The sequence below is a fragment of the Elaeis guineensis genome, chromosome 3, assembly GCF_000442705.2.
Source record: "Elaeis guineensis isolate ETL-2024a chromosome 3, EG11, whole genome shotgun sequence".
Lineage (NCBI taxonomy): Eukaryota > Viridiplantae > Streptophyta > Magnoliopsida > Arecales > Arecaceae > Elaeis > Elaeis guineensis.
In genome coordinates, this window is record NC_025995.2 from 106,486,273 (window position 1) to 106,512,358 (window position 26,086).

General features: G+C 36.6%; 3 protein-coding genes across 7 annotated transcripts; 1 reads left to right on the top strand and 2 right to left on the bottom strand.

Moving 5' to 3' along the window:
• Positions 1-142: 142 nt before the first annotated feature.
• On the bottom strand, positions 143-8,041 carry LOC105041155 (uncharacterized). The gene is made up of 7 exons (XM_010918000.3): positions 7,682-8,041; positions 6,561-6,689; positions 4,977-5,174; positions 2,695-2,791; positions 1,217-1,320; positions 740-791; positions 143-617 (listed from the first exon to the last, which is right to left on the bottom strand). The coding sequence occupies exons 1-7, from the start codon at positions 7,894-7,896 to the stop codon at positions 399-401; spliced, it is 1,014 nt and encodes a 337-aa protein (XP_010916302.1). The 5' UTR covers positions 7,897-8,041; the 3' UTR covers positions 143-398.
• A 1,427-nt stretch (positions 8,042-9,468) lies between these two features.
• LOC105041154 (uncharacterized) lies at positions 9,469-10,189 on the bottom strand. Its single transcript, XM_010917999.3, has one exon. The coding sequence runs from the start codon at positions 10,061-10,063 to the stop codon at positions 9,572-9,574; it is 492 nt and encodes a 163-aa protein (XP_010916301.1). The 5' UTR covers positions 10,064-10,189; the 3' UTR covers positions 9,469-9,571.
• Positions 10,190-18,791: 8,602 nt separating this feature from the next.
• Positions 18,792-24,248, top strand: LOC105041150 (uncharacterized). 5 transcript variants are annotated; one of them, XM_073254248.1, is made up of 4 exons: positions 18,841-18,940; positions 19,546-19,660; positions 20,379-20,458; positions 22,953-24,248. In XM_073254248.1, exon 4 carries the CDS (start codon positions 22,981-22,983, stop codon positions 23,842-23,844), a length of 864 nt encoding a protein of 287 aa, XP_073110349.1. In that variant the 5' UTR covers positions 18,841-18,940; positions 19,546-19,660; positions 20,379-20,458; positions 22,953-22,980; the 3' UTR covers positions 23,845-24,248. The 5 variants fall into 5 exon arrangements, with proteins under 5 accessions (XP_010916293.1, XP_010916294.1, XP_073110349.1 ...); XM_073254246.1 differs by having other exon boundaries at positions 18,842-18,940; positions 22,919-24,248; XM_010917991.2 differs by lacking the exon at positions 19,546-19,660 and having other exon boundaries at positions 18,792-18,940; positions 22,919-24,248.
• The last annotated feature ends 1,838 nt before the right edge of the window (positions 24,249-26,086 follow it).

Below are 26,086 nucleotides of genomic sequence, written 5' to 3' on the forward strand. Positions count from 1 at the left end.
AGCCATGATAATATAATTTAAGCTAGATTGAAGCCAGGTTTTTCTCTTTTTTTCCTCTCTTCCTCTGGACAAATGAATGAGGAGTGAGGACGAGATAATCATGACTACGAGGATAGAGGCATGATGACCCAGAGAAGTCCAATGGAACATTTCTGTCCGGCAAAAAACCAGAACAGTGTTCTCAGTAAAATAATCTTTGTATGCAGTATGTCAATATTTCCATACCTGATGCCAAGACAACAAAAACATTCAAAACTACACAAAGCACAAACTTTCCAGAGCAAACAGTATCAACTCAACTCTCATCAAAAACATAAGCAATCCCTCTCAAAACCAGAGAACTTCAGGAGAGAATGTAACTCCATATACGAATAGAAGTGGAAAGAGATAAACAGCTTCTAATCTGACTTGTGAATAAATGCGACAGTGGCCACACGGGACCCTTCTGCCCCACCGTACACCATATTAGGATAGGTCTGGACATGATCAAGATATCGGAAGACAGCAGGTTTGCTGTTTTTCTCTTGATCGATGTCCTGAGCACTAAGCCTCCTTTGATTAAAATTTTCCACCTCTTGCAGTAGTTCATCCTTCGTACTGTTAGATGATGTGATAACCTAGAAAAAATGCCAATGCATCAAAAGAAAGATTGAAAAGGGCGGATTACAGAAAGACAATAGTTTGTAAATGAAAGGATTTTTCATTTTATAGGAAACAAAAATCGAGCTAGTGTACTAACCAGTATACCACCAGGAGCAACCAGCTTTGATACAGACTCCCAGTACATAATTCTGAAAATTAAATTGCACACAGATCAAACTATGATAAAAATTTAAAAAATTATATTAGATAAGTAACTTTTTCCTAAGGCAGCAGTAATTATACTAATTTCTTTTTATTCTGTACTTGGAATATCTTCTACCAAAAATACTAACGAAAAAAAAAAAAAACAAGTGGAGTGAAGTAATATCTAAATAGTAAATACAAGTGCTGTTTACAGGAATCCTCTCAAACTCAATACCCGATCTAAATTTTTCCTGGTTATCTTTAGGTTATGCCACAAAAAGCATTCAAACTAAATCTAATCACATGGTTAGTTTAATTCTTTTAAGTGCAGGGAACATATAGTGCAAGAAACATACAGAGTATGTAAACAATTGAACTAAGACTACAGCTAACCTGGAGCAACCATCTCCCAGTGCCTAAGTACAGTTACCTTTTGATGGGGCCATCTGGATGCTGCCCTATGGCATCTAGAGTCCCTTTGTCCATAAGAAGTTGGAATTTTCTCTCCAGTTTTGTCTCGAGAACATCATCAACCTGCAAAAGAACCATCAAATTAAGGAACGACCCACCAGAGTGATTAACACAAAAATCCAACAGGTGATAGCAATAGACACTTGTATTTTACTCTAACAGGTATACAATGAGAAGCATCCAAATTTTGACTGCTAGATAAACTTTGTTTAGTTTAACCACATTTCACAAGCACAACACATTTGGATTTCAGTCAGAATACCAGCAAAAAACTTGAATAGACAACCTACAGCATTTCCATTTTAACACTTGGCACATGATAGACAGCAGTAGTTTTCACTTGCTACTCCTGTAACTGATTTAACATGGTATCTTTGGAGCTATGTTAAAAATGCGAGCAAGCAAGCGCATGTGAGAGAAAGAGAGAGAGAGAGAGAGAGAGAGAGTTGCACATGCCAAACATTCATTAGCATGGATATGTGAGCTAGATGGTTCTTTTTGCTTCCGTGGCCAGCGATAGCTCTCTGTTAATGAGCCAATTCTATGAACAAATGCAACTGCTAAGTCTAGTTCTATATACTAGAGATATAATTCATCCTGTGCTTCATGGTAAGTAAAGGAAAAGAACAGAGGCAACATGAAAAGAAAAGAAATAGCAACTGAAACATTTGGACCTGTTCATTACAATGATACAATGATCACAAAAGGCCTCCTCCACAAGATTTAAATCTCAAAATAAAATACAAATAAACATGCGCACATCAACATGGTCACAATAAAGTCACCTGCAATCATCTTCCAGAGAAAAGAAAGAAAAAGAAAAAGATGCAAATAGTTTCTATGATTGATGTAAGAATCATGAGAACATCCACATTACAACAGAAGTCATCAATAAGTTATTTAAAAAAAAAAAAAAAAATGAAAACCTTTGGTGCTTGCATATATAAATCTTTATTGAACAGATATGTGGCATCTCTGTGGATATAGATAGTTCCACATGATACATGGATGAGCTGATGCAATGAATTCCCCTAATTATATATGAAAAAATAGTTTATAGATGAAGGATATGAAGTCCAAGTATGGGTTACAAACAAAATGATTAACTATATTTTCATGTGTAGTAAAAACTAAAGAAAACACATAAGATGTCCATAACCATAAGGTCCTAATTATTGACTAGGACCTTTAAGGTTGCTGTTTTAATGAAATCTAAAAAAATCCTTCTGGCCTTCATATTATGAAAATTAGAACTTAGGCTTCTTTACATGCATGATTTGAAATAAGGGGCACCATACGGACAGTCATGCATGTAACCACATATCAGCACCACAACACAAGCATGAATGTCTGCCAAATAATAAAAAAGCATCATGGAGAAAAGGAGCACAAGAAAGCATAATTAAGCAACATATCCTCATAGAAAATATGACTAACCATGAAGTTAATACTGGAAAATCCACCACGAAGAGCAATGTTTCTTGCAAGCTCAATGGCTCCTTCACTATAATCAATTCCAGTAAGATCAATAAACCTGGAAGTTGATATACCAGTAAGTTGTCTTGAAGATATAAAATAAAACAAAATTGTAGAATAACTATAGCAGGTGTTAGAGTGAAGCTACTTGGAGATTGGCATCATCGATAATGCCTAATGGATAAGCGATAAGAAGATCAATGGCCTAGAGAATCCAATCTGATGAAGACAAGCATGCAAGGTAAAATTCTGCGACACCAAATGACTTTTTATTGCTCATTAGACAGAAATGGCACCATAAACTGTCGATGGACGTAATAGTGAAGATTGAATTTTCCTATGGCTGAAAATAACTCAAGTGATTCAGAAGGCAAATAAAAAACTTGCACTACACTAGAACTACATCTGCACAAGGCTTCATGAACATTTTGCTAATGCCGTTCAGTATAATTTTGTGCACAAATTCCACAATGTATTTTCAATAACAAGAAGCTGGGGTTGAAAACTCAGCACAGCACAAATTATGCAAATATGTCCTTGGTGTGCTACCACCTCTACTATACATCTCCATTAACATGTAAAATCTTAAATCAATTAATTACTGTGTTTCCTGTTTAAAAATTGCTGATAATAGAATCAATGCCCAAATGTAAATTTCAGATTGGCATGAAACATTTATTTTGATTGGACAAATGGATAATAATCTGATTTGTATGTAACTGAAAATCTCAGATTCGATATGAGAATCCAGATTCTGATTTCTGAACTTTATTAGGTTTGCTTCTGATCAAAGAAATTGAATCTGAATACTTATGAGACCAATTTTGATCTTGCCAGATCCAATTTTGCTTCATAAGTCACAACCCTAAAACATTAATATAACAACATAATTGATCCTTTTCTTTTGTATAAATGCAAAAAATGGAAGAAGATTATTATGCATGCCTGTATCTGGATTCAAAGAGGACTCAGATCCAAATACAGGTTAAGAGAGATTCAGATAAACATAGAGTTAAACCAGAATATAACCACTGCCAGCCCTAGTTGAGGGTGACACCTAGCAACGTTGATGTAACATGCGGGAACCTACTCAGATAGATCACTAATGTTAGTTAAATAATACAACCATCAATTTCCCACCCGAAAGTGCAGCTACTAAGTATTTAAGAAAATATAAGGTGGAAGTTCTTGGTCCAACCAATCCATCCATGCACCACAAGGCTTTCCAATAGAAGGTGGCAAGAAGATCCAAGTATTACAGCAGGCAAGATACCTGGTAACAGGTCCAGGTGATGAAGGTCTCAACAGTTGCAAGATTCTTCAAAAAAGTTATGACAAGCTACTGCAGACCGGTGGAGAATGGTGGATCTATAAATGTACTCATAGGATTGAAGCCATTAAAATGCTTTGCAAAAAAGTCGACCCATTAGTTAATATGAAATTATAGATAAGCAAAGTATGGCAGCTCCTCTTCCTTCAAGAGGATGAGTTGTGGGACATGGATGAACTTGCATTCACTATGTTACTTCCATAGAATTCCCTGCCCAGAATGGAAGCATATGTACACGGATGAGAGCTAGATCTTAAGAGCCAGTCCAGTTCTGCTGGCATATCAGGCAAATTTGGTTTCCTTCAGACAGCAAAATATCTGCTTATGTGTGCTCATCCAAAAAGCATTTTGGATTTTTTTTTTTTAAAAGCAACATATTTCACTTTCAACAACATGAAGCAGATAATGTTCTTGCTAATACACATCAATGTTTCACCATAGGATGATGGTTGATCATAACAGTGAACAACAAATTGTGTATACAATCAGATTTAGTGCTGAAGACCAAGCTATTAAACTATTAATGAACGGTCACAAAATTAGCCCTCCCTTAGAAATTCTATTTGCATTTAAATAAGGAGAAAATACTGTCAATTTTTATGGATCTATTCGTTTCAAACATAAAGAATACCTCATTATCTACTTAAAATAGCATTTAGCTTACTAGGAACTCCCACTCAGCAATTTATAGAGAAGCATCCAAATTGATATATATTAAAATGCAATACTAACATGAACATCCATCCACAAAGAAAACAACTCACACAAACACACATAAAATTCCAAATTTCTACACTTGATATAAAACACAGAGAGTAGAACTCATATCATCTAAGAGCCACTTAAATATTTTGTGACAAATGTTTGAAGCAACCTATTAGATTAAAGTAAGGACATAAAATTGGGAGAGTACCCTTGCTTTGCAAGCTCCTGCAGAAGCAGACCATTCCCAGTTCCAATATCAAGTACACTCAAGCTGGACAACTCTCTGTGGCTGTCACTTGATTCAGATTTACAACTTTTGTCATCAGCCATGTTAGGACCTTGGCACATGCTGACACACACGTTTTTAGTCCAAGTAACAAGAACTTCCATGACTTCAACACCGAAGCTGCAAGAGGGTGGTTGAATCAAATTGATAATTCCAAACCTGAATAGTTTTTATTTTATGCAATATATAGAGAAATTCACAGACATGCATGAAGAAATAGTTCAGCTGCCAGCTATTGCTTAAATTCAATTTCATAAAATTCGCTCAACAATTTGATAAATTATGTGATTTTCTTATTCTAAGAAAATAAAGAGAGACCAAATCATTTAAATTGCAGCTTCCCACAAAAGAATCTTTAAATTATAATGGACTGCAGAAGTTGTTTCCCTAGAGTAATGTTCTAATTACCCATACAACATCACATGTTGTTTCCTCCACTTAATAATTTTACAAATTTCAAATTTTAACTGCCTTTTCTCTATAATTCTCTAATACATAAGTAATTTGAAATTTCTTATCTCAAATAACAAAAAAGTAGATAAAAAAATTGACTTGACATTGTAATCATCCTTTTTGAGGTATTTCACCACCAAAAATGACCAAATCATGAAGAATAAGGCCAAACACCATGAATCCGAGCTCAGATTTTTACGTAGTAATCTCGTCATTGACATGTTTCACTTGATTTTTGTCAGATTAAAAATAACTATCTTACTATAATTGCGTAGGTGTAAGCAAGGTCTGCCATACCAGCTTGTATGACCCCATCCTGACTATACCCATAAGATACCAAGGTTCAGTTTGGTATTTGAGTTGAACCAATCCTTACTGATTTGAACTGAGCAAAACTACCCAGTATCAACCCCTACCACTTGATTTCAGATAGCACTAAAATTGTGAATGAGAAGAAAGCATCGAGAGCCTGTCGTAGTACAGGATGTGTATTATACATACCGGACAATACTAAACCAATAACATACAGGTACAGTTCCCAATACTGATTTTACAGCCTTGCCTGTAAGGGTGAAGGAGTCCTAGAACATATTAATTATAGATATTTCTCCTTTTTTTGATTGAAAGAAAGGTGTAAACCACCCTGCTTTTATTACATAAAAGCAAGAAGATGCAATTTATAGATTTTTCTTATTTAGGATGCTCAACAACACATAAATTAGCACAAGATAAATGTGGTTTTGAAATTTTCACCAAGCTTCAACTAGCATCCGTAGAAAAAGTACTCTTTCCATCTATGAATTATTCCAATTGCTGCCATAATCACCAGCTGATTGTGAACAAAGTAAAGGGGTAGTTACGAGAGATCACATGAAAAGTATCTAGTGTTTATATGTTCAGATAAACTGAGTGATAAACATGCATGCCTGTGACATGAAATTGAAATGGTCATAATACTGAACAAACAAAAGCAGGGATGACATGCCTTTTAAACATCAATACCAGTCTTTTGTCGGTATAGTTGTTCTTGTAATGTTAAAGAGTACTACTCACCAAGTTTCACCCACATGGCCATGCTCATGAAAATTTGCAAGATCCTCTCCATAAGCAGCATCCCAGTAGCCCTGTGAGCCCAACACCAATGTTTCAACCTCATTGGCATCTGGAAGATCCTTGTCAGAACTGCTCCACCAGTACATATATTCAGCAAGTAACAAAATTGTTCGAACTAATGCACTAATATATCAGCAGGGCTATCTACTTTCAGGTGAGTGACATATTCAAAATAATAAAGCAAAAATCACCATAAATTAGTTGCTTCTCTTAGTATAGATATGTTTCCAAAAATTATGGAGAAAACAACAACAAAAGAACATTGATATCCAAAGGTTGGTAAGCTTGAATTCCATTTTTGTCATTACGGACAGAAGGAGCATTGGTATTATCTGGCAACAGAGAGAATTTCCTGACCACAACAAACCCAAGTACTCACAACAAGTTAACAAGACCATCGAGATACACGGCACATGCCGGCATGCACCTGATAAAGCATGGCACAGCTGACACAGACAGACAAGACCAGCATGGACCAGCCCCTCAACCCTTGCTTAAGCATGCTGTTAAGTTTTAAGTTGCAAGCGAAAAAGGACTTTGGAAGATGGACCACATGAACAGTCGCGATCTAGTGTGGTGCAAAGGGACAAATAATTTATTTCATCAATAATCCCCAAGCATCTAATTTTCATCAAACAGAACTATGAACCATAGTTCAAGACATGTTTTGCAAATGTTTATTGCTTCTAATAATATATTTCGAATGTAAACCACTTTGTAAACTATCCAATGCCTTCACATTTTGGAAAATTGACTCCTACAATTTATCCTTTTACGTTTTTTTAAAAGAAAAGATCTCGAACAATGTTCCAGCGGCCGAGAAAACAAATACATTCAGAGACAGAAAATAGCATGCAATCCATCCAAATTCTCAGCATTCATTACATCCCGTGCGAGTCCGTTTCACTAATTTGGCCATTGCCAATTCTCCACGCTATAATTTGGGCACATAATTGCACACATTACAATCCACAGGCCATCCATTTAACAAAGCAGATCAAATCCCAAACGTTCTGCGACTCAGAAGATCAAAATAGAGAGCGAACCAAAAAAAGAGAGACCTGTAATCGGAAGCAGCGGGGAAGTTGCAGCTGGAGAGGACCTCGGCGGCGTCGACATGGCGCTGCTCGTCGTCCATCGTGCTCCCGTAGTCGCTTTTTATCGACCACGAGTCCGCCGCCACCGACCGGTCGTCGTCCGATATCAGATCCAACGCCGCCGGCGGCCTCGCCGGGAAGAGATCGCTGTCCTCGGGCGGCAACCGCATCCCCGCCATCGATCACCCCGATATCTTCTCCGAAATGCAGTACGACGATGCAACCCTAGAGAGAGATCGAGGAGAGAGAAAAGGAGGGGGAGGTGAGAGAAAAGGGATGTGCGGAGGAGTCGAGGAGAGAGGAAGGGAATGCCATCCGGCGATGTCGGATTTTTGGACGGTCGAATCGTCCTCGCGGAGCTCGCGCAGGGATGCCGGGTAAACGTATTGGCCCTGACGTTGCTAGAAACCACGAGAATGCCATTTGATGGTGACGTTAAATCGTTGAAGCGGGACGGTTAAGTTGAACGGCGGGTCGAGGTTGTAGCTTTCCAGCGGAAAGAAGGACTCACCTTCCTTCGCGCGAATCCACCGTTGGATCACCCCAACTGCACAGAGCTAAGGCGACCACTGGATGATCCAACGGTAGATTCTCACGAAGGAAGGTGAATCGTTCTTTCGTGCAAAAGATACAACTACAAGCCTAGAAACGACTAACGATCACTTCCACGTGTGCGCATAAACATTCTATGCGGCCGCGTGATCCCGGCTAACGCCTTTGTTTCATTACCGCGTCCAACGGTTCAATTAATCAATCATCAGTGACTGTAAATGAAAACCGATATATAAAATAAAACTCTAGTAGGTCATTATTATTTCAATATAAGATGATCTATTGTACTAGAATCGCCGAATGTCTGCACCCTTTTAGAAATATTTTGATATTTTCTATTTGCATAGCTAAAGAATACCTCGATTCTTCTTGGAATCGATCATTCATTGCAATAAATAGGACATCACTCTTTAAAAATCTTGCATAAATATAATTGGCTTGCTTGAGAATGTATTCCTCTGCCATCATGGATGGTAGGTTGAAAAAATTATATTCTATATAACATGCACCATGTGGCTGTGGATGCTGATAATTATAGCTATTCATTTTTATAGAGTTGTATCAAGATGAACACTTGATGAACAAGATTCATATTATTATTAAAAAAAAAGCTCATAGAAATAAATAATTGTGATTTGACAATATGTACAGCTATATGGTATATATATAGTGTAAGTACAATTTCTTAGTAGATTGTGCTCTTGCATGGATATTTTTATGCTTAAATTGCATTTTGACCATCCAATTAGGAAGCAGGATTTGCTATTCTGCCTTAAATAGAAATATTATTGTTGAATGGATATGCAGCTGTAATTAGTTTACATTAAGTTTTGTTACTCTGATATTTAAACATAAGCACAAAGCAAATATCAATTCCTCTTCTTTTTTTTTTTTCGGTTAAGAAATTCCAATTACGTATGCCAATATAAGCCCAAAAACTACATTTATTACTCTGGCTTTCTGTTCACATCTACGTGGCCTAAAAACGAGCGATCTTTCCCTACAATATATCAAAGTAGGCAGCAAGGGTTGTTTATTTAATGCCTCCCAGCTGAAAATAACCTAGGCGATGACAAAAAAAAAAAATGTAACATGGACCATGATAAGGAAGATAATTTTACAACAACGAAGCACTTCTTTACAAACTTGGTCAAAGAAAGCCAGGAAAATGTTAGTTATGTTTCGAGATTGCATACACAAATAAAAATCCTCATTGGTAATAAAATTTCTCGTAGAGATTCTTTGAAAATAGGATTAAAAAACTCCATTCAGTGCGATACCAACACTTCCACATGACTTCGTTCATGGAACCTCCTCAATGGTGTCCAATGCCGGCGTCCAAGACCGCTCCCTTGACATCCTCCTACCCACTTTGTTGACCCTCCTCGTTCGCTCTGCCACCTGCTTGTCTTCTGTAGGGAACAAGCAGAAGTCACTGAGAACAGGAAGGATTCTTCTTCCAATGTTCTTAGGCCCTCCACCCTTCTTCGTTGCTTTGGATGCCTTACATGAGAGTGAGACCTTCTCCTCCTCGGTGAGCACAGAGTAGAGCATGTCCATGGGAAGAAGGAAATAGAGGCGGTGCGGCTCGAGCTCCTCGTCGGCCACAAGACCGGGGATTCGGCATCCAACGTTGAGGTAGTTCGAGTCGCAGACAAATTGACCCGGGTTCTCTACCATGAGCTCGGCTGCTCTCACTGTGTGCATGTACTCTTGAACTCCACCATTGTCATCAATGACCTTGATGGATCCTGTTGGAACAGCAAAAGGTGTGCATGATGTGGTGTTCCCCATGGGAATGACTGAATGAGTGAAAGATGGAGGAGTTTCTATACGTTTCCAAGCAACAGACTTGCTGGTCTGTGAAAGCCAGTGAGTGTTGACATGGGAAGATGAAGGTTATAAGAAGAGGGAAGGAGGCCCGAGCTACCTGTTTATGAAGGCAAGTGGATGCTGATATAAGTCTACATGAAGGAAGAGAGAGAGAGATTTGGCAAGGGGTCGCTTTTGGTGGGGATAGTTTTTTAGGAGGAGCACATGGGCAGGGAGTTGAGGAGTTCGGTGCTGCATGGATGCGGACAAAGCAACGTAAAGGAAAACGAGAGCCATCAAACAAGACCAAATCATTAGCTTGGTTGGGCTGTCACCTAACACCATCCAACGGGTCTCATCAAATTGAAGAAACTTTTCTAATGGGGGGGTTGATGCAAGAAAGGTCGGAGACCGTGGAACAAAATTGGGGGTCCCCAAGTGCATGGTTTTTGTGAGGTAGGTAGGCAGTATCAGTTGCCACTCTTGGGCATTTGAGTCGCACCACATATGAGGATTTGGCTGGTGGAGCAAGGGCTGAATGCAGCTTGCTTTCCTCTAAAATATGATTTTAGCCCTATCCACAATCACCATCTGATCAGGTTTGCTCTCTGTCTCACTGATGGAAATGAGCTTGCATGCTGTCTGTTTCCTTGTCCTCCGGCTAAATCTTCTCCATACTTTGTGCTCAAAGGTGGAGGCTAGAGCTTGGTGAGGAAGTTGCTAGTCCAACTAGGTTGAATTTGTGACGCTTGTTTCTTGCTTGAATCTGTCTAGAACAAATAAAGCAAAATGGAATATGGTTCAAGTCTAAAGTGTGATTTGGTCCCTAGGGAGTTTGTTTAAACAGCATGAATCCATATTGAGCTTTTGGTTGTTTTAACAGCCGCAGCTGTTGGTTTATGTTCTGAAATTTTATTACTTGTAATTCTTGTCTTAGAACAGAGCAAACATTGGAAAAGAAAGTTGCAACAGCAGACTTGCAAGGAAAGCAACTATAATTATATGGCAAAAGGCAAGGTTGGACCCTACTAAGGTTGCTCCTAGGGTACCATATCAGAACAACCCTTTGTTAGTTGCTTGCTAATGCAAACTATTATTTTATAAACCGCAGGTCCCACATCTGTGGTTAGTTGGGAGGTTTGGAAAAGATATTAGCTAATCATATGAAGAATCTTAAGGCCAACCTGATGAACCATTTACAAATATGATGGGAACATTTTGTAGGTATAGGCAAGTTGTCACTAGAACATATGATTAGTGAGAATAAAGGAGTGGCAGAGAAAGAAGATAGGTAGGGGAGGAAAGAAACAAATATAAGAAGGGCTCTCTGATCAAATGGTTGGTAATTACATGATGTCATCGTAATTCAAGTAGTCTATCAATATGTCAACGCTCAAATACTTTCTTTAATAAATAATGTTCATAATATGTTTTTTCTTCCTGTTTGGAGGTGAAATCTGGTTGCCATTTTGCTTTTCTTAGACTTCTTTTTGGTTTCCCACTCTCATTGATGAATAAGAGTCAGTGTTTTCTTTCTTCATAGAGGACACTCGTTCCTTTTGCATTTTTTGCCTTGATTAGTAATAAAATGCTTAGCAGTATACCACAACAATACACATAAAGAACAAAAGAATTAGAGTTTGATGTGCTGCAGTAGTTTAGTTATGCAGCAAGTTTGCATGAAAACAGTATTTCATTTGGCCGGTTGTCTCTGGCCTCTAATTTACAAAGATCAGTAATTATAGCTGCAACAACCATTGTAAGGCTGCCACTGCACTGGAGTTACCTGCAAAACATACATATCTTTTATTATGACTTTCATAAGAGGTTTTTATATACCAATTTTATCACACTACTTTTAAATACACTGTAGTTACTGGCATACCAGTTAAAATAATGATAATTTACTGTCCCTAATCACCAAGATGGTTTATAGCTGCCATTATGAAGTTTGATGCAGCTGGTATGGAAGAAGAGGTCCTTCACTTGGTAGTAATGGGGACCAAAGAAGAAATGGAGCTTGACCTGGCATTATGAAAAGCAGGCTTATGTTATGGGAAACCAACTAGACTGCAGAGATCAATACTCTGTAATTCAAATTCACATCCTTCTACCAAAAATAAGGGAAATCATCCTACATGTTGATGATCTAAAATGAACCGGTTCTAGCAGTCATATCTATCAAGTACAGTTAGTAGGCAGAATTCTTGTTCTTAAGTTTGTAGCTTGTCCTGTTTTCTGGATGTTCTATCATCCAAGTTCGTTAGCTCATCTAACTTGTCGGCAAAGAGCCATTTTATTCCACCGGCATCTAAAAGTATGAAATAAGATATTGGTATATTTATGTAACAACTACATCTCAGAGTCCAAAAGATATTGGCACGGCTAATCATGTAATATTCTATAATTTAAACAGTGATCATGATCTTACTCTTGGTATTTTATTCCAGATTGGCTATGGCGGTTCCACTATAATTCTGATCACAGCAGCATATGTTGACAATTTTCCTTCTTTTACAGTCCTGCACCACCAGCAGCAGTGTGAACGAAGTAAACTCCTGAAATATTTTCTGAGCCTCCACCAAAAAATATAAGAGTTTTATGAATCATGTTATCCCAGAAAAAAGGTACCACGTTAAGAAGGAATATCTAATAAACATGTCATTTACGGTTGACTAGCATAAGAAAGGGAAGCTCTTATTTTGAGTCTAGCAATTGTGTATTCTTTATCTAATCATTGCTTACATGTTTTTCTTAATATATTATTAAAAAAAAACAAGAGAAACAGAGACCTTTTCCCAAAGGACTTTTTCCCATGGACCCTCCAGCTTAATTACGTTCGAGATCGAAATTATTTGTGCAATAAGATGCAGAGAGGACTCAAATTTTTCCTTTTTATATAATGCAAATTTGCTTAAACAGAATTAATGACTAAAAGCTATGCCTTGTCCTAAACATAACAGTGAAACATGAAATCAATAAGCTCATAAACACCTGTAATACTATTTGTAATGAGGAAAAAAAAAGGCACCTGTAATACTGTGGGCATGCTTGCAAGACTTTTTGCGATAGAAGTCTTTTTCTTTGTTTTGAATGAGCAATAGAAGTGATTTCCCCTTCAATCAAAAACAAAACTAAAGGAAGTGCATCTTTAACAAAAATTTTTAAACCTGGGATAGGGTAGCAGAAGGTTCACTATAGCTTTCAGTTTAAGGGGCCTAATCCATGAACCTTTTACCATTCCTAAATGCCTTAAAAATGAGGTTGTAAGCATGCTTTGTTGGACGGATAAAATCCCAAAATATGTATTGACCAGGGCTGCTGCATGACTCATATTTCCCTTTTCCACACTGAGGTGTTCCTCTAAGTATATCCTCACAACAGCAAGCACTTTAAACATTAATGAAGTCCGGAAGAAACATAAAAGTGACAAAAAGGAGCCATTAGTTAAGCTGCCACAAGCACTTGGAAAAGTAACAACATAGTTTTCAAACTTCCAAGACCTTTACAATGATATACAACATTCAGTTCCTAGCTCAATCCCGCTTGTCAAATAAACAAGAATATTAATCTACTGATAATTATGGCCAGGAATCAAAGGATTAGGTGATTCAAATATAGTCATCAATAGAAGATAAACTTAAGAATATGATCACTCAGTTAAAAATCACAAAGCAAATGACATAATTAGGTACTTGGCTAGACTTACTCCGAGGAAATTCATTATACTTGCAATGATTTTCAATTGCATAACTTAATGTATGTGGCTTTGAGGTCATTCAAGTCACATATCTAGGTCTAACGAGGCATCTCTCTTAATTTATCAAACTTGTCAAAACATCATTATTTATATGGTATCAATTTTCAATTATATTCTAAAATGATTGAAAATAAGTTTCTAGACCTAACTCTTTTTTGTTTTTTTTGGTAGACAGGATTCATGTGAAATATTCAAAATTGTTGAGTCCTTCAATTACTAGGTACGCAATCCTGTGATACAAAATAGTCCCGCATGCCCAAGTACATTATTTTTTCCTTGGCTTCTTTTTTTTAAAAGAAAAAAATAAGTATCATGGTGCCTCCATCAGAAAAAAAAAAATCATGGTGCCATTCAAGTCTGAATCTTAATATTAAGGATGATAACCATAATTGTTTATAACATTTCATAGCCATAAAATCTTTCAGACAGTTACCAACTTCCTAGATGCCTTATAAGCATCCTTAGTACCAATCAAAACAAAAATAGTGGTGGTTCATGGATAACTCCAAGGACACATAATCACTTCATTTAGTCACTATGAAAGGATGTCTGTATCCACACATTGCTATATTAACGGCAAAATCAGATTTATTTTATTTTACTACTCGAAAAATGAATTAAGCAGTAGTTATACTAAGCAGAGCATCATATGTAATTTTCTTAATATCTATAACTTACTGTACCATTGAGGAAGTCGAAGAAATAGTTCGATAATTTTTTTTTCTTTTTTTGGTGAAAAATTCAACAATGTTAATTGTGGCTCTATAAACTCCAATTGTCCCTTTTAATGTTGTTGGCATGCCATTAACCATAGCTTCCAAGCCCAAGTTATACTCCACCACGATCTCATTCATCTTAATAACATTACTCAATAGTTGTCCCAGGCAAAATAATACTCATTAGAATGCAGCCTGATGGACCTAGCCCAAAAAATGCTATTTAGCATGCTCTACTATCATAAACTTGCTGAACTACCACTTTGAATATTGATGGCATCATATTGATGAAAGCATCAAGAGCAGGTTCCTAGGCTTTGGTGGGGATGAAATAGGCAAAGACCGTTAGAACCAATCTCAAAGATGTAAAGGGCTTGCTCAATGATCTTCTTGCTAATCTTGTTTTCATTCACAAGGCTCTCCAATAGTTGTAGGTACTTGGAGTTGCAGTGGTGTCATGCACAAAGAAGCACCAAATATTTTAAGAGAATCAAGCATCAAACAATATGTTACCTATCTGAATGGAGACTGAATTAACCTAGCATCATTAATTGTCTTAAAAAAAAATAGTGCCAAATTTTAAAAATGAAGAGAGGTGGACAGTGAATATTAGATTGCAGATATTTCAAGCTGTACTTGTTGAATATACATAATAAGAGTTACAAGATCATGATTCAACAAATCACATACTCTAAAAAGCCAATAACCAAGCAATAAATTTTTTTTGTTAGTCCAGATCAACATATAAACTTAAGAATTAAATACCATTATTCTCAAAATAAGAAATTAGATACCATGCACTAAATATTGAGTGACACACTACTTGATAGAGATTATTGCCTATTATCAGTTCATTTGCTTCTCTCAATACTCCACTTTCGATACTTGCAAAGTTAATGCCATTTGTTGGATTTCAACTTCATACTCCTCACCAACAGCTCCACTTTTGGATATGGCTTTTTGTAAGTCTATGTTAAGAGGCACTGCTGCACTCACTTATATATATGACAGCATTTCTATAAAATATTAGAAAATATAGATAGATATATATGTAGATAGAAAGAGGGGGGGAGAGAGAGAATAATAAAGACTTACCGGTGAAGTCAACAAATACTCTTCTATTGGTGAATCTTACTGTGGGACAATGAAAGAAGTTTTGCCCATACAGAGAAAAATTTGCTTACATGGAGTAATTGTTGATCAATGGATTATTTCCCACATCTAGAGTGGAGTCTCCAAATGTGAAGACAAAATGAACATTGCTTGAACTCGAGCAATGAAGGAAGAAAAAGAAAAATAAGAAGAGCATATTGGAGAATAGAGAAATAACAAGGATAGATTTTAGAGTTGGAAAATGCCATCGAAGGATTATGTCTTGTTTTGCTACCTCAAGAAATAATGTAGATTGAAGTATTTCTTTCTTCTTATTACTGGTGTAGTTTGAAATTGTACAGCATTCTATTTTTTGCATCTCACTTTTCCACTTGAAGTGTACTAGAAGATCATAATACTAAACTATCATAAATTTCACCACGACAAGCTCTTTTTCAAAAAAAAGAGTTGATGAAAAAAATAAATGACCAAACTGAAATCACGAGCAAAATGAAGTTTACCTATTTTTATATAATTCATGAAAAAAATAATTCTTACTTTATATCCACATAATCAAAAAATTTGTGTTATAGATTTCATATACCTACAAAATTCTAAAGTGATTCACACGTGTTTGTTCCATCTTCTCCTCTTTTTTATCATGCATATAATACTTGTCTATTTTCTATTTATTTTGATTTTAATTTTCTTTTTAAACCAACTTCTTTCAAAGAATTATATACACCTATAATATACTATGTGAATAAATACTATCATCTAACTCTATCATTCTATGTGAGTAAATACTATCATATAACTATATTATTCTATATTCCAACACTTAATATGAGCGTATAACTACCATCATAATACATCCCTATCCCTAATTGCCATTATAGTCATCTTATCAAATAAAGAAAGAAAGCAAAGAAATCATACATCATATAGTGTAAATAAAGATGAGCAGATTGGGAGGAGGATTAGAGTGTGAAATTTTTATTATCATTTTTTTATTTATTTTATAATCGCTCCATGTAGATTATGAATGGCATTTAATTTTTTATAATATTTCTTCGACCAACTTATTTGACATAATTTGCATAAATTTTTTCTTCAGTATAGTATTTTTATTATAAATAATCATTTATGCTAGAGCTGAAAATGGATCAAATTTGAACAAATACTAGTATATCCATATGTTTTAACAAATAGGGATACAGATGTAGATATTAAATGGATACCAATATATAGTATCTACATTTGTTTTAAATGCATGTGTGTACAAATTAGATATTAACTATATCTATATTTATTTTAAATGAAAATAGATACAAATCAAATATTAGTTATATCCATATTTTTTCCATTAGAATATTGATATAAATTGAATATTATTTTTGATATCGAGTAAAATATAATAATAAAAACTAAATAAAGGATATAATCATAATGAATGGGTACAAAATCCACTATCAAGAATACAATTAATACACCATAAATAGTTAATGATTTCAGACATATTATTAAACTTGCATAAACACGATTTGACCAAGGATGATCTATTGATCACTAATCTAGCATGATTTATAGTAAAAATATATTAAAATTAGAACTATTTAGATAAAAAAATATAATATAAAGTATTAAAAATTTTCTATATTAAATTTCAAAATTACTTTTTAGTTATAGTATGAAGAAAAATAATCATCAATTATCTTTTTTTTTAATTTCTCAATATATATATATATAGATATATCAATATATTGACATTATTGATATTTTTTAGTTTTTTAAAAAGTTTTCAAAATATTATCAGTAATTAATTAAAATTATTTTCATTTTTGACAAAAGGGATATGGTTGGATTTTTTATGAAAATAATTATTTACTAAAATATAAAATATTAAATGATATACTTGAAATGATCCTATTTTATAATATGAAGAAATTTTAAATAAGTACAACAAAAAAATAATTATATACTAAAAGTCAACATTGTTATAGTGGCTAAGTAATATACAACAATCCAAGAGGATTTTGGCTTGATTACTTGTATTTGTATATGTTAAAGTTTTTTTTCCTCTATTACCGGTGTTTGTAGACTTCTTTAATAGGAAAAATATATATCTGATATTTAGATACAAAAATTTCTATTTGAATTTGACCTGAAATAAAATTAACTAAATAATATCTGATCCATTTTTAGCCCTAATTTGTATCTCTATTTTTTTTGACATCATTATTTTTAATTGAATACTATTTAACCATTAAAGATTATTTTTGGATACACATTCTTTCTTGAGATGCACATTCTTTCTTGAAAGTTCATTCTCTATTTATATTATTTAAAGATATATGAACTTCAAAAATATGTACCATGTGATAGATATCATGGAAGTTATGAATTATGACCTATCTGCTGGATAAGAACCATAGCCGGCCTTGTGTCATGCATATTGCATGTTCTTTTTTTCATAAATACTTATTACTTATAATTCGATTTACATCCCATATAATACATATGAAGAATGCATGGTCATGAAAGTTTTGTATTTTAGTAAAAAATAGATGATTTCACCACTATAACAAAGGTTGTATGGAGATGAAAATATATGCTAAGGTATGTGTATGTATATAAAACAAGGAGTGGCCCTTCTTCAAATATCTCTAAATCTCCAAATTCTGAAAAAAGTGAGATCTGATCCCAAAACACTTGGTCCATTTATGAGGAGTTTTTTAACAAATTGGGATTTTCCATTATAACATTGACTTCTATTATATGCCTATTTTTTTTTATCTTGGAATAAAATAATAAATGGCCCAAGAGCCGTTAAATAGCAGTTACAGCAACAACTTCATGTAGTATAAATGAAAAAATATATGGGGTTATTTGATCATTGCTATCTACAAAATAAATAAATAAATAACTCTTTTTGTTCACTGACAGAATTAACAGCCGTCCATCACATGCTTCGATACGAATCCTAACGCGGCAGTCAAGCACGAAATGGGCGCGTACAAGGCATTCCAGTGTGAAATGCGGACGTAAAGCCACCACCGCCCACCATCGGTCCGGACGATAGAAATCCAACGGTGGATAATAGTCTCCACACGACTCGACAGCATGTACAGACTAACACCGTATATACGCGTCACCCTATAAATATGGGCTCGCCCGGGTTGTCTTCCTCTTCGCACGCCATCGGAAGGGGGAGCTGGGGCAAGGCATCTGCAGACGCGTCCTCGCCGCGTCCACGCCTCCTGTCTTCCGCTGCTTTTTTTCATCCGTCTGGTAAGATCTTAGGGCTCTAATTTCTTTTCCCCATAATATTCTTTCTTTTGATCGAGGGCCATGTAGATTTCAGATCCCTCTTTCTCTTTCCATTCTTTTTCCATTTTTTAGGGTTTTTTTTGCTTGGGATGTCATTGATTTTTTATTTCGTTTGTTTTCTTGGGGTGAAGTCTGGATCCTGGAATTTAGGGTGTTTTGCGCTGGATTTGCCCTTCTTTAGGGTTTTGTTGGCGGAATTTGGGGTTTAGGGTTTCATTATTTGCACATGCAGCTGCGCTTTCGGGTTTGTACCTTCTGTTTTATGTTTTCATGTTTGTTTTACTCTTTTTCTCCTATTTTGTGTCTTATAAATTAATTAACCTTAAGTTTTATGTTTTTTATATTTTGATTGGCTTTTTTTTTTTATTATTTTTATAACCAGATCTGTTGCAAGTGATGTGTTTTTTTTTTTAAATTTGTATATTTAAAAGTTTTAGAATCTATTTGGTTTAGGGTTTTTAGGGTTTAGCGTTTAGTTTCTAGTTAATTCTGTAGAGATGGAATCACCTAATATTTAGATGTGCTGATTTTTATTTCTTGCTCTCTTTTTGATGATGCTTCTTAAGTTGTTATGTATGATCATGCATAAGAGCCAATGCACCCTAGGTTGAAGCTTGTGGGTCCTAAGACGTGACTAGAATTTGATAACAAGAATGCAGGCAGCATTGTATTGAATGATAGGTACGATTTTACCCTCACACTCGGGTCAAAATTCATTCTAACTTAAATTTAGTCATAAACCGCAATAAGAAGGCTTTTATCTGTCTAATATGAACTCAAGCCTTATGAAGTATGATTTGGTTGAATTTTTGATGTCCTTGAAAGGTGCTTTTTTCGATGGATGTCCTTCTTTTTAAAGATTGTAGGTTGAGGAGGTTCAATATAGAAGTCTTGCTTTACAAGGAAAGTGGCAATGAAATGATAAGTTGTGAACCTTATCTTAAACTCAAACATCGGTAATTGTTTTTTCCTTTTTTGGGAACAGGTCTTGTGTAGCTTGCAGTCGCACGGATAGTATAACTATGTCTTGCCTAGTCATTCTTTGCATATTGGATTGTCAATGGCATTTAAGAATGATTTGAGCCTTTTGAGTTAAAGGCATGGTGATTCAGCTTCTGCATAACATATATTTTGTGATTGTGGTGTCTGACTTATATATAGATGAGATGTAATTAAGAAGTTCATTATTTCTTTGACCTTATTATGAATTTAAACTGCCAAGAACTACCCCCTCTTTTTCCCCCCTTTTTTCAGCAACTGCCTTTTCAGTTTCTATTGTGGTGGAAGTTTGGTTGTCCTTTCTTTTTGCATCAGTTTTCTCCCATTCATATTTTAAAAAATTTCTTTTTAGATTTAATCATGGTGATTATTGACTTCAAATTTTCTTTTCCTTTTTCAGCTTCCAATTGGAAAGGAGATAAGATTCCATCTTGTTGATTTAAGGTATTTGAGCCTGTTTTCCAGAAGCCTTTGCATAAGGTAAGAATGTTGATCACGTGGTTCTTCCTCTTGTTTTTCATTCTTAACAATACAATCTTTTGGTTGTATTTTCTTTTTTATATTATAATGATCCAAACAAACCCATCATTATTATTGAAAAGTTGAACACAATGGACTCCAACCACATTAATTCTTAGTGATCAAGAGTTTTCATAGGAGAGTACCAACCTTTACAGAAGCATCATACAACATGTTTATTGTATAGGATATGCAGAATTATCTTATACATAAAAATCAACCTTGACTACAAGAACTGAGCCTGAACATTGGTAAGTGACCTGTACAGGGACCAAGGAAATCAACAAATCTGCCACTTAAAAGAAAGCTAAGATTAATATGTAGGATTATTTCTGAACCACTTTATTTTAATTTCTCCATTCTGCTTGTCTATACAATTGAAATGTTTCAAAAAGCTCACCTGTGCATTAATCTTAAGGAAAATTTCTTTAGAAAACATTCCAAGTTCTTTAATAGACGGACACAGTTTGTGGGTGGTCAAGGGACCATGTAGCACATAAGCAGGTTGATATATGATTAGTATTTTTTTTACTTTTTAATATAAATTAATATTGGATGCAACAAAATGACTGCTGATTCACTACTTTATAGCTAAATAATAGCAATGTTTAATGACAATAATAGTTAACAATTGATAAATAGTATTGATAAATATTAATGTTAACTTTATTAATATTAGTAACTTTATTAATATTGATAAATAATGTCAAGGTTTGATGACAATAACAGCTAACAATTGGTGTTTACAACTTTACACATAGTAGTTTGTCATGATAGCGCAAGTAATAAACATTATTAATATCAACATCCTGTCCAACTCATATTTAGTAGCACAATGTTAAGTGGACTGCCTTTTTGGCCTTCATGGCTATGGCTGGAAATGATAACTGTGTATAGGTAATTTCGTTTGGTCAAGGGATGATATCAGCATATGCGGCCACATATGTGGCCATATGCACTGCATTTTAGAACCATGAATATGCTCTAAAGTAGCATATGAGAACTAGAAGCAGAAGAACCAGTGCTGCCATTTTTTTTTTTAATTAAAGAGGAAGGGCTCTCATCACCTGGATTAAACATAGAACTTTTCACCTAATTTTGTGAATGTCAACATAAATTTTTGTTTTCTAGGAGTTGGGGACAAACATTCACATGGTCACACGTGTGGGAAGGGCTAAAACAGCTGGTCCCGTTCCTTACTGTTTTAGATGCTAGGCAGTAAGTTCATGTCATTTGATTGTCCAATCCTTAGAATTGTAGGCATCACCATATTTTGGTGGTAAATCTACACCCTTCTCTGGCTTCCAATCCTCCTGGCATTCCAGACTTAAATCTTTTTGGTTATATGATCTAGTGGGCATTACATTATACTTGGTGGAGATTGCTATGAGTTTTGAGCAATTGAGTCTTGCTTCATCTTACCCCTCCCACCTAACTCCTTTCCTACACTCATTTTCCACCGAGCGATTGAGTCTTGCTTCATCTTACCCCTCTCACCTAACTCCTTTCCTACACTCATTTTCCACTGCTAATTTTCATTTTTCCACATCTTGGCATTGAAGATCTGTCCATTTACTCTGTTGGTAAATGACTTTTGGCAGACTATATGTGATGTTGCCTTGTTTTTCATGTGCTTTGGAGGTGACTGGTTTCAGATTCTCGTGCGATATTGCCACATGTGATACCTCGTATCCATTAATTATTCTGCAGTAACTAGGATTGAAGATATCATCAACCGCTGTTAATTTTCCTATTAACATCTTTGGTGTCGGAAACCGCCTACATGGACTTCTATGCAATAGATACATTATATATGTATGTATATATTTGTTTATTGAAGGAAATTGATTTCCTTCAATAGATGTTGGTTCCGGTGCTCTTTCTTCTTCTGAGTCGATTAGCTTGGCTCAACTATCTCTGTAGAAAATGGATCTCTTCTTTATATGCTGATGTTTACCTATGTTTGAATGCCCACCTATCTCTATTCGTTGTGGATGAAATCCAGTTTTTGGGAGTGCCACTGCCACCAAAGAATATGTTTTTGCTTCATGAGAAAGAGAGTATGTTAGATAGAAAGAGCTAAGAAAATCGATTTCTATTTGAGAAGTGTATAACCGCATGAATAAGCTCACACCAATCCATCAATTTTGGATCCAATTCAAGATTTTCCTTCGGAGTATCAAAAAGGAATTGGAATGTAATAGTATTGATTCATATTCTTTTCCATTAAATCAAACAAAATTGAGCAATTCTAATTCTGTAAGATTGAATAAATATTCTATTGACAATTTGGTATAATTGCTATGCTTAGCGTGACTCGTTAGTTTTTCTTTAGAGTTTATATATATATGCATATATGTATTGGAACTTACAAATCATTGGATGAATGAAGAACTAACATTGATTTTTCTCTTTTGTGAGATGCACTTCCTTGCATCATCTCACCATTATGCAGGTGTCAAGTTGGACTTTTATAATATTAAATGGAAAGCAAGAAGTTTTTGCAGTTGGTTGAAGAGAAGAAAAAGAGAATGCTGGAGAAGAGAGAAGGCCCCCTAAAATGGGAACAGAAGCTAGAAGCTGCAGCCAAGGCAAAAGCTGATGCAGAAACAAAGGAGAGGAAGCTGAAGGCCATAAAGCACAAGAGGAAGATGGATTCAGCGTCTGATTATGACAGTGATTCTGATGACAGTGACATTGACAGGAAGCACAGGAAGAAGAAGGCTCACAAAAGACACCGGAAGCATGGTCACTCTGACTCCTCAGAAGACACCGGGAGGCGTAGACACAGATCAAAGAAAAGGAACACAAGCTCAAGTGATGAGAGCAGCAGTGATGGATACTATTGCGGGTCTGAGGAAGATCATCGGAGGAAGAGATGCTCCAAGAAGAGGAGGCACGGACATCATTCTTCAAGAACAGAGTCCAGCAGCTCAGGATCAAGTAGTGAAGATGAAGTCAGAGGAGTACGAAAGGGCCACTCTAGGCACCATAAGCGCCACCACAGATCAAATGATGATGACTCAGCATCAGACTCTGAACAGAGGAAGACTCACTTGAAGCGGAAGCACCATCATATATCAAGTGCTGATGATTCTGTGTCGGATTCTGATGATCACAGGCATAATAGAAGGAGCCACTCTGTGGGGAAGTCATCAGATGACGACTGGGAGGAGGTTGGGAAGCAAAGAGATACCAAGAAGCCTCATCACAAGCACGGGCACCACCACCACCATCGCCATCACAATCATCGCCATCATGATCATCATCGAAATTCCATGGATTCAAATGGAAAACAGGGAGAGCATGAAAGAAAGCAATCTCCTGATGGAGGTGACAACAGTTGAAATTGATTTTAGTACCGACCACCCATCATTCTTTTTGCTTGGAAATGATTAGATGCATGACGTGAAGGCTCCAGTACCTACAAGTTCAAGGTGGGCAGGGGATGACGAGACTTGATTTAGAATGTTGGTGATTTGGGCGTGTTCGCAGAACACAATGCTTGAGTAAACTTGTTTGATTGTTTTTGGTGTCTGTTTTAGTTGGTGCTGCATATCCGGAACTTTTATTGTTGCTTCTAACGAAACTTGGATGGCCTTGGATGACTCCATTCAAATTATGTTGTCTCAAATGTTTAATTTGGTTATTCTAGGCTGATACGGCTAGAACTAATCGACAGTTGCAACTGTATTAAGCGGAACTTCTCATTTTTAAAGTTGCGTATGTAATCTTCTCTTATTGGCCTTTATTGAACTTTAGTGGTAGTTACCTTGATTTCCGGTTTTGCAGGGCACCTGGCTTATGCCTCAACCGTATCTTGGAATTTCTAATATTTTAATGTAAGATTCTGACATAGGGTGATCTCTTTGATGAAATGTTGTTCTGTGGATCCTTATGACGTTAGGATGAGAAAAAGGTTGTGTTTCAGCGTTCTTAGAAAGGTTTTTAGCAGTTTATGCATCAAAGGGTTTTGCAGCCAATTTTTGGTGGCCTTCATGGCTTGATCTTTTGATTTTGTCGGATCTCAATCTGATACCGATTCTGTGACTTTGGTTTTTTTGTTAGCTATAGCGTTCTTAAACATGTAAACAAAAAGATTTTAATTAGAGGCTCTAATTAGACGAATAATGCATCACTGTATCCGCTATTGTTATTACAGAAACAAGCTGGGCGACTGGTCCTCGTTCAAACATCATTCATGTAATTCTGGACTCTCATGCTGCATTTTGCTTGGAAGGCCTGAAAAGAATGGTCGTGATGAATACTCCCATCAGGTAGAGAAGGTCCACGTGAACTAGGTACCAACAAATGTCACGAGTTAGACGTGAATAAGTATTTCATGCGTCATGCTGCCGGAAAATGATATGCATTTTCTTCAAAATGATAGGGAAAAAGTTCATTTCCTAATCGGAATTTATATTGTTGCGGCGAATTTTCCCATCGCCCGATCATTGGGATCGCATACCTGCAAAAAAAATCCTCACTAATCGAAGATGCCTCCGACGGGGATCTTCCGGTCAAGTCAGAGAAGAGACTAGACAACAGTGAAAATCAGCGAGAGGGAGAGAGAGCTAGAGAGCTCAAGAGCTTAGAGGCGCTTATCCACGCTTGAGAAAGTTTGAGATAGCTTACCAAGACTGTTGCCTTATCCCGTTTTATAGTAGAAAGCGGTATGGTCCCGTCATTAATGGTGCAGACAACTGAGGAGTTGTCAAATCGTCGGGGGCTATCAAATCGGTATGGATTGTCAGGTCATTAACCCATATCCTTAGCAGAACAGCGCCCCTCGACGTTCGTACGGCATGTCCTTGGCAGGAGAACAACCCATAGCAGTTGTACGGCATTTGGACGGACTGGTCGACTGTATGTCGGTATTCAGCTGCCGAATCGTCGGGTGGTAACTTAGAGACACCGTTGGCTGATCTGATGTCTTGTGGAAGTCGGACGTCGGCTGCCACCCCTGACAGTGAGTCGGTGATGTAGGTTCGACCACTCGGTCGGTCGGGAACAGTATGGATCTGTTCGACCGGCACACCTTCGGTCGGATATGGTCGACAGCCATTGTCGGAGTCGTTGTCGGAGTCGTCCGTTGGTCCGGTCGGTAGAGTCGGACGTCGGTCGGACCGATCCGAGGGTAAGTCGGCATATAGGGGTCAGTCGGTATATCCCAACAGTTGCCCCCCCACTCCTGAGTCGGATGTCGTGTTAGCCCGCGTGAACACGTGGGCAACGACTTCGGGCGAAAGGAGTAGTTTTCCATCACGTCTTGCTCCGACTCTGACGACCATACCAACGAGCGATCCGGTGTTGGACGTCCCATTGGGAACGCAAACCGCCGTCTCTTTGGGAATGCGAACCACCGTCTCCTTGGGAATGCGAACTGCCGTCGGTTAATGAATTTCGAGACGTGATTTTCCCGCCACATGTCAGGGGGCTATTGGGCCGGAACCGTTCACACGGATGGAGGAGAAGTGGCTCGATCTGGGGGCAGGTGCGTCGAACCATCGGACCGAGGAAGGGCCCAAGCGCTGCCACATGTCGACATTTGGGAAACCCTCGTTTGGCACGCTTTCATCTCGACCGTCG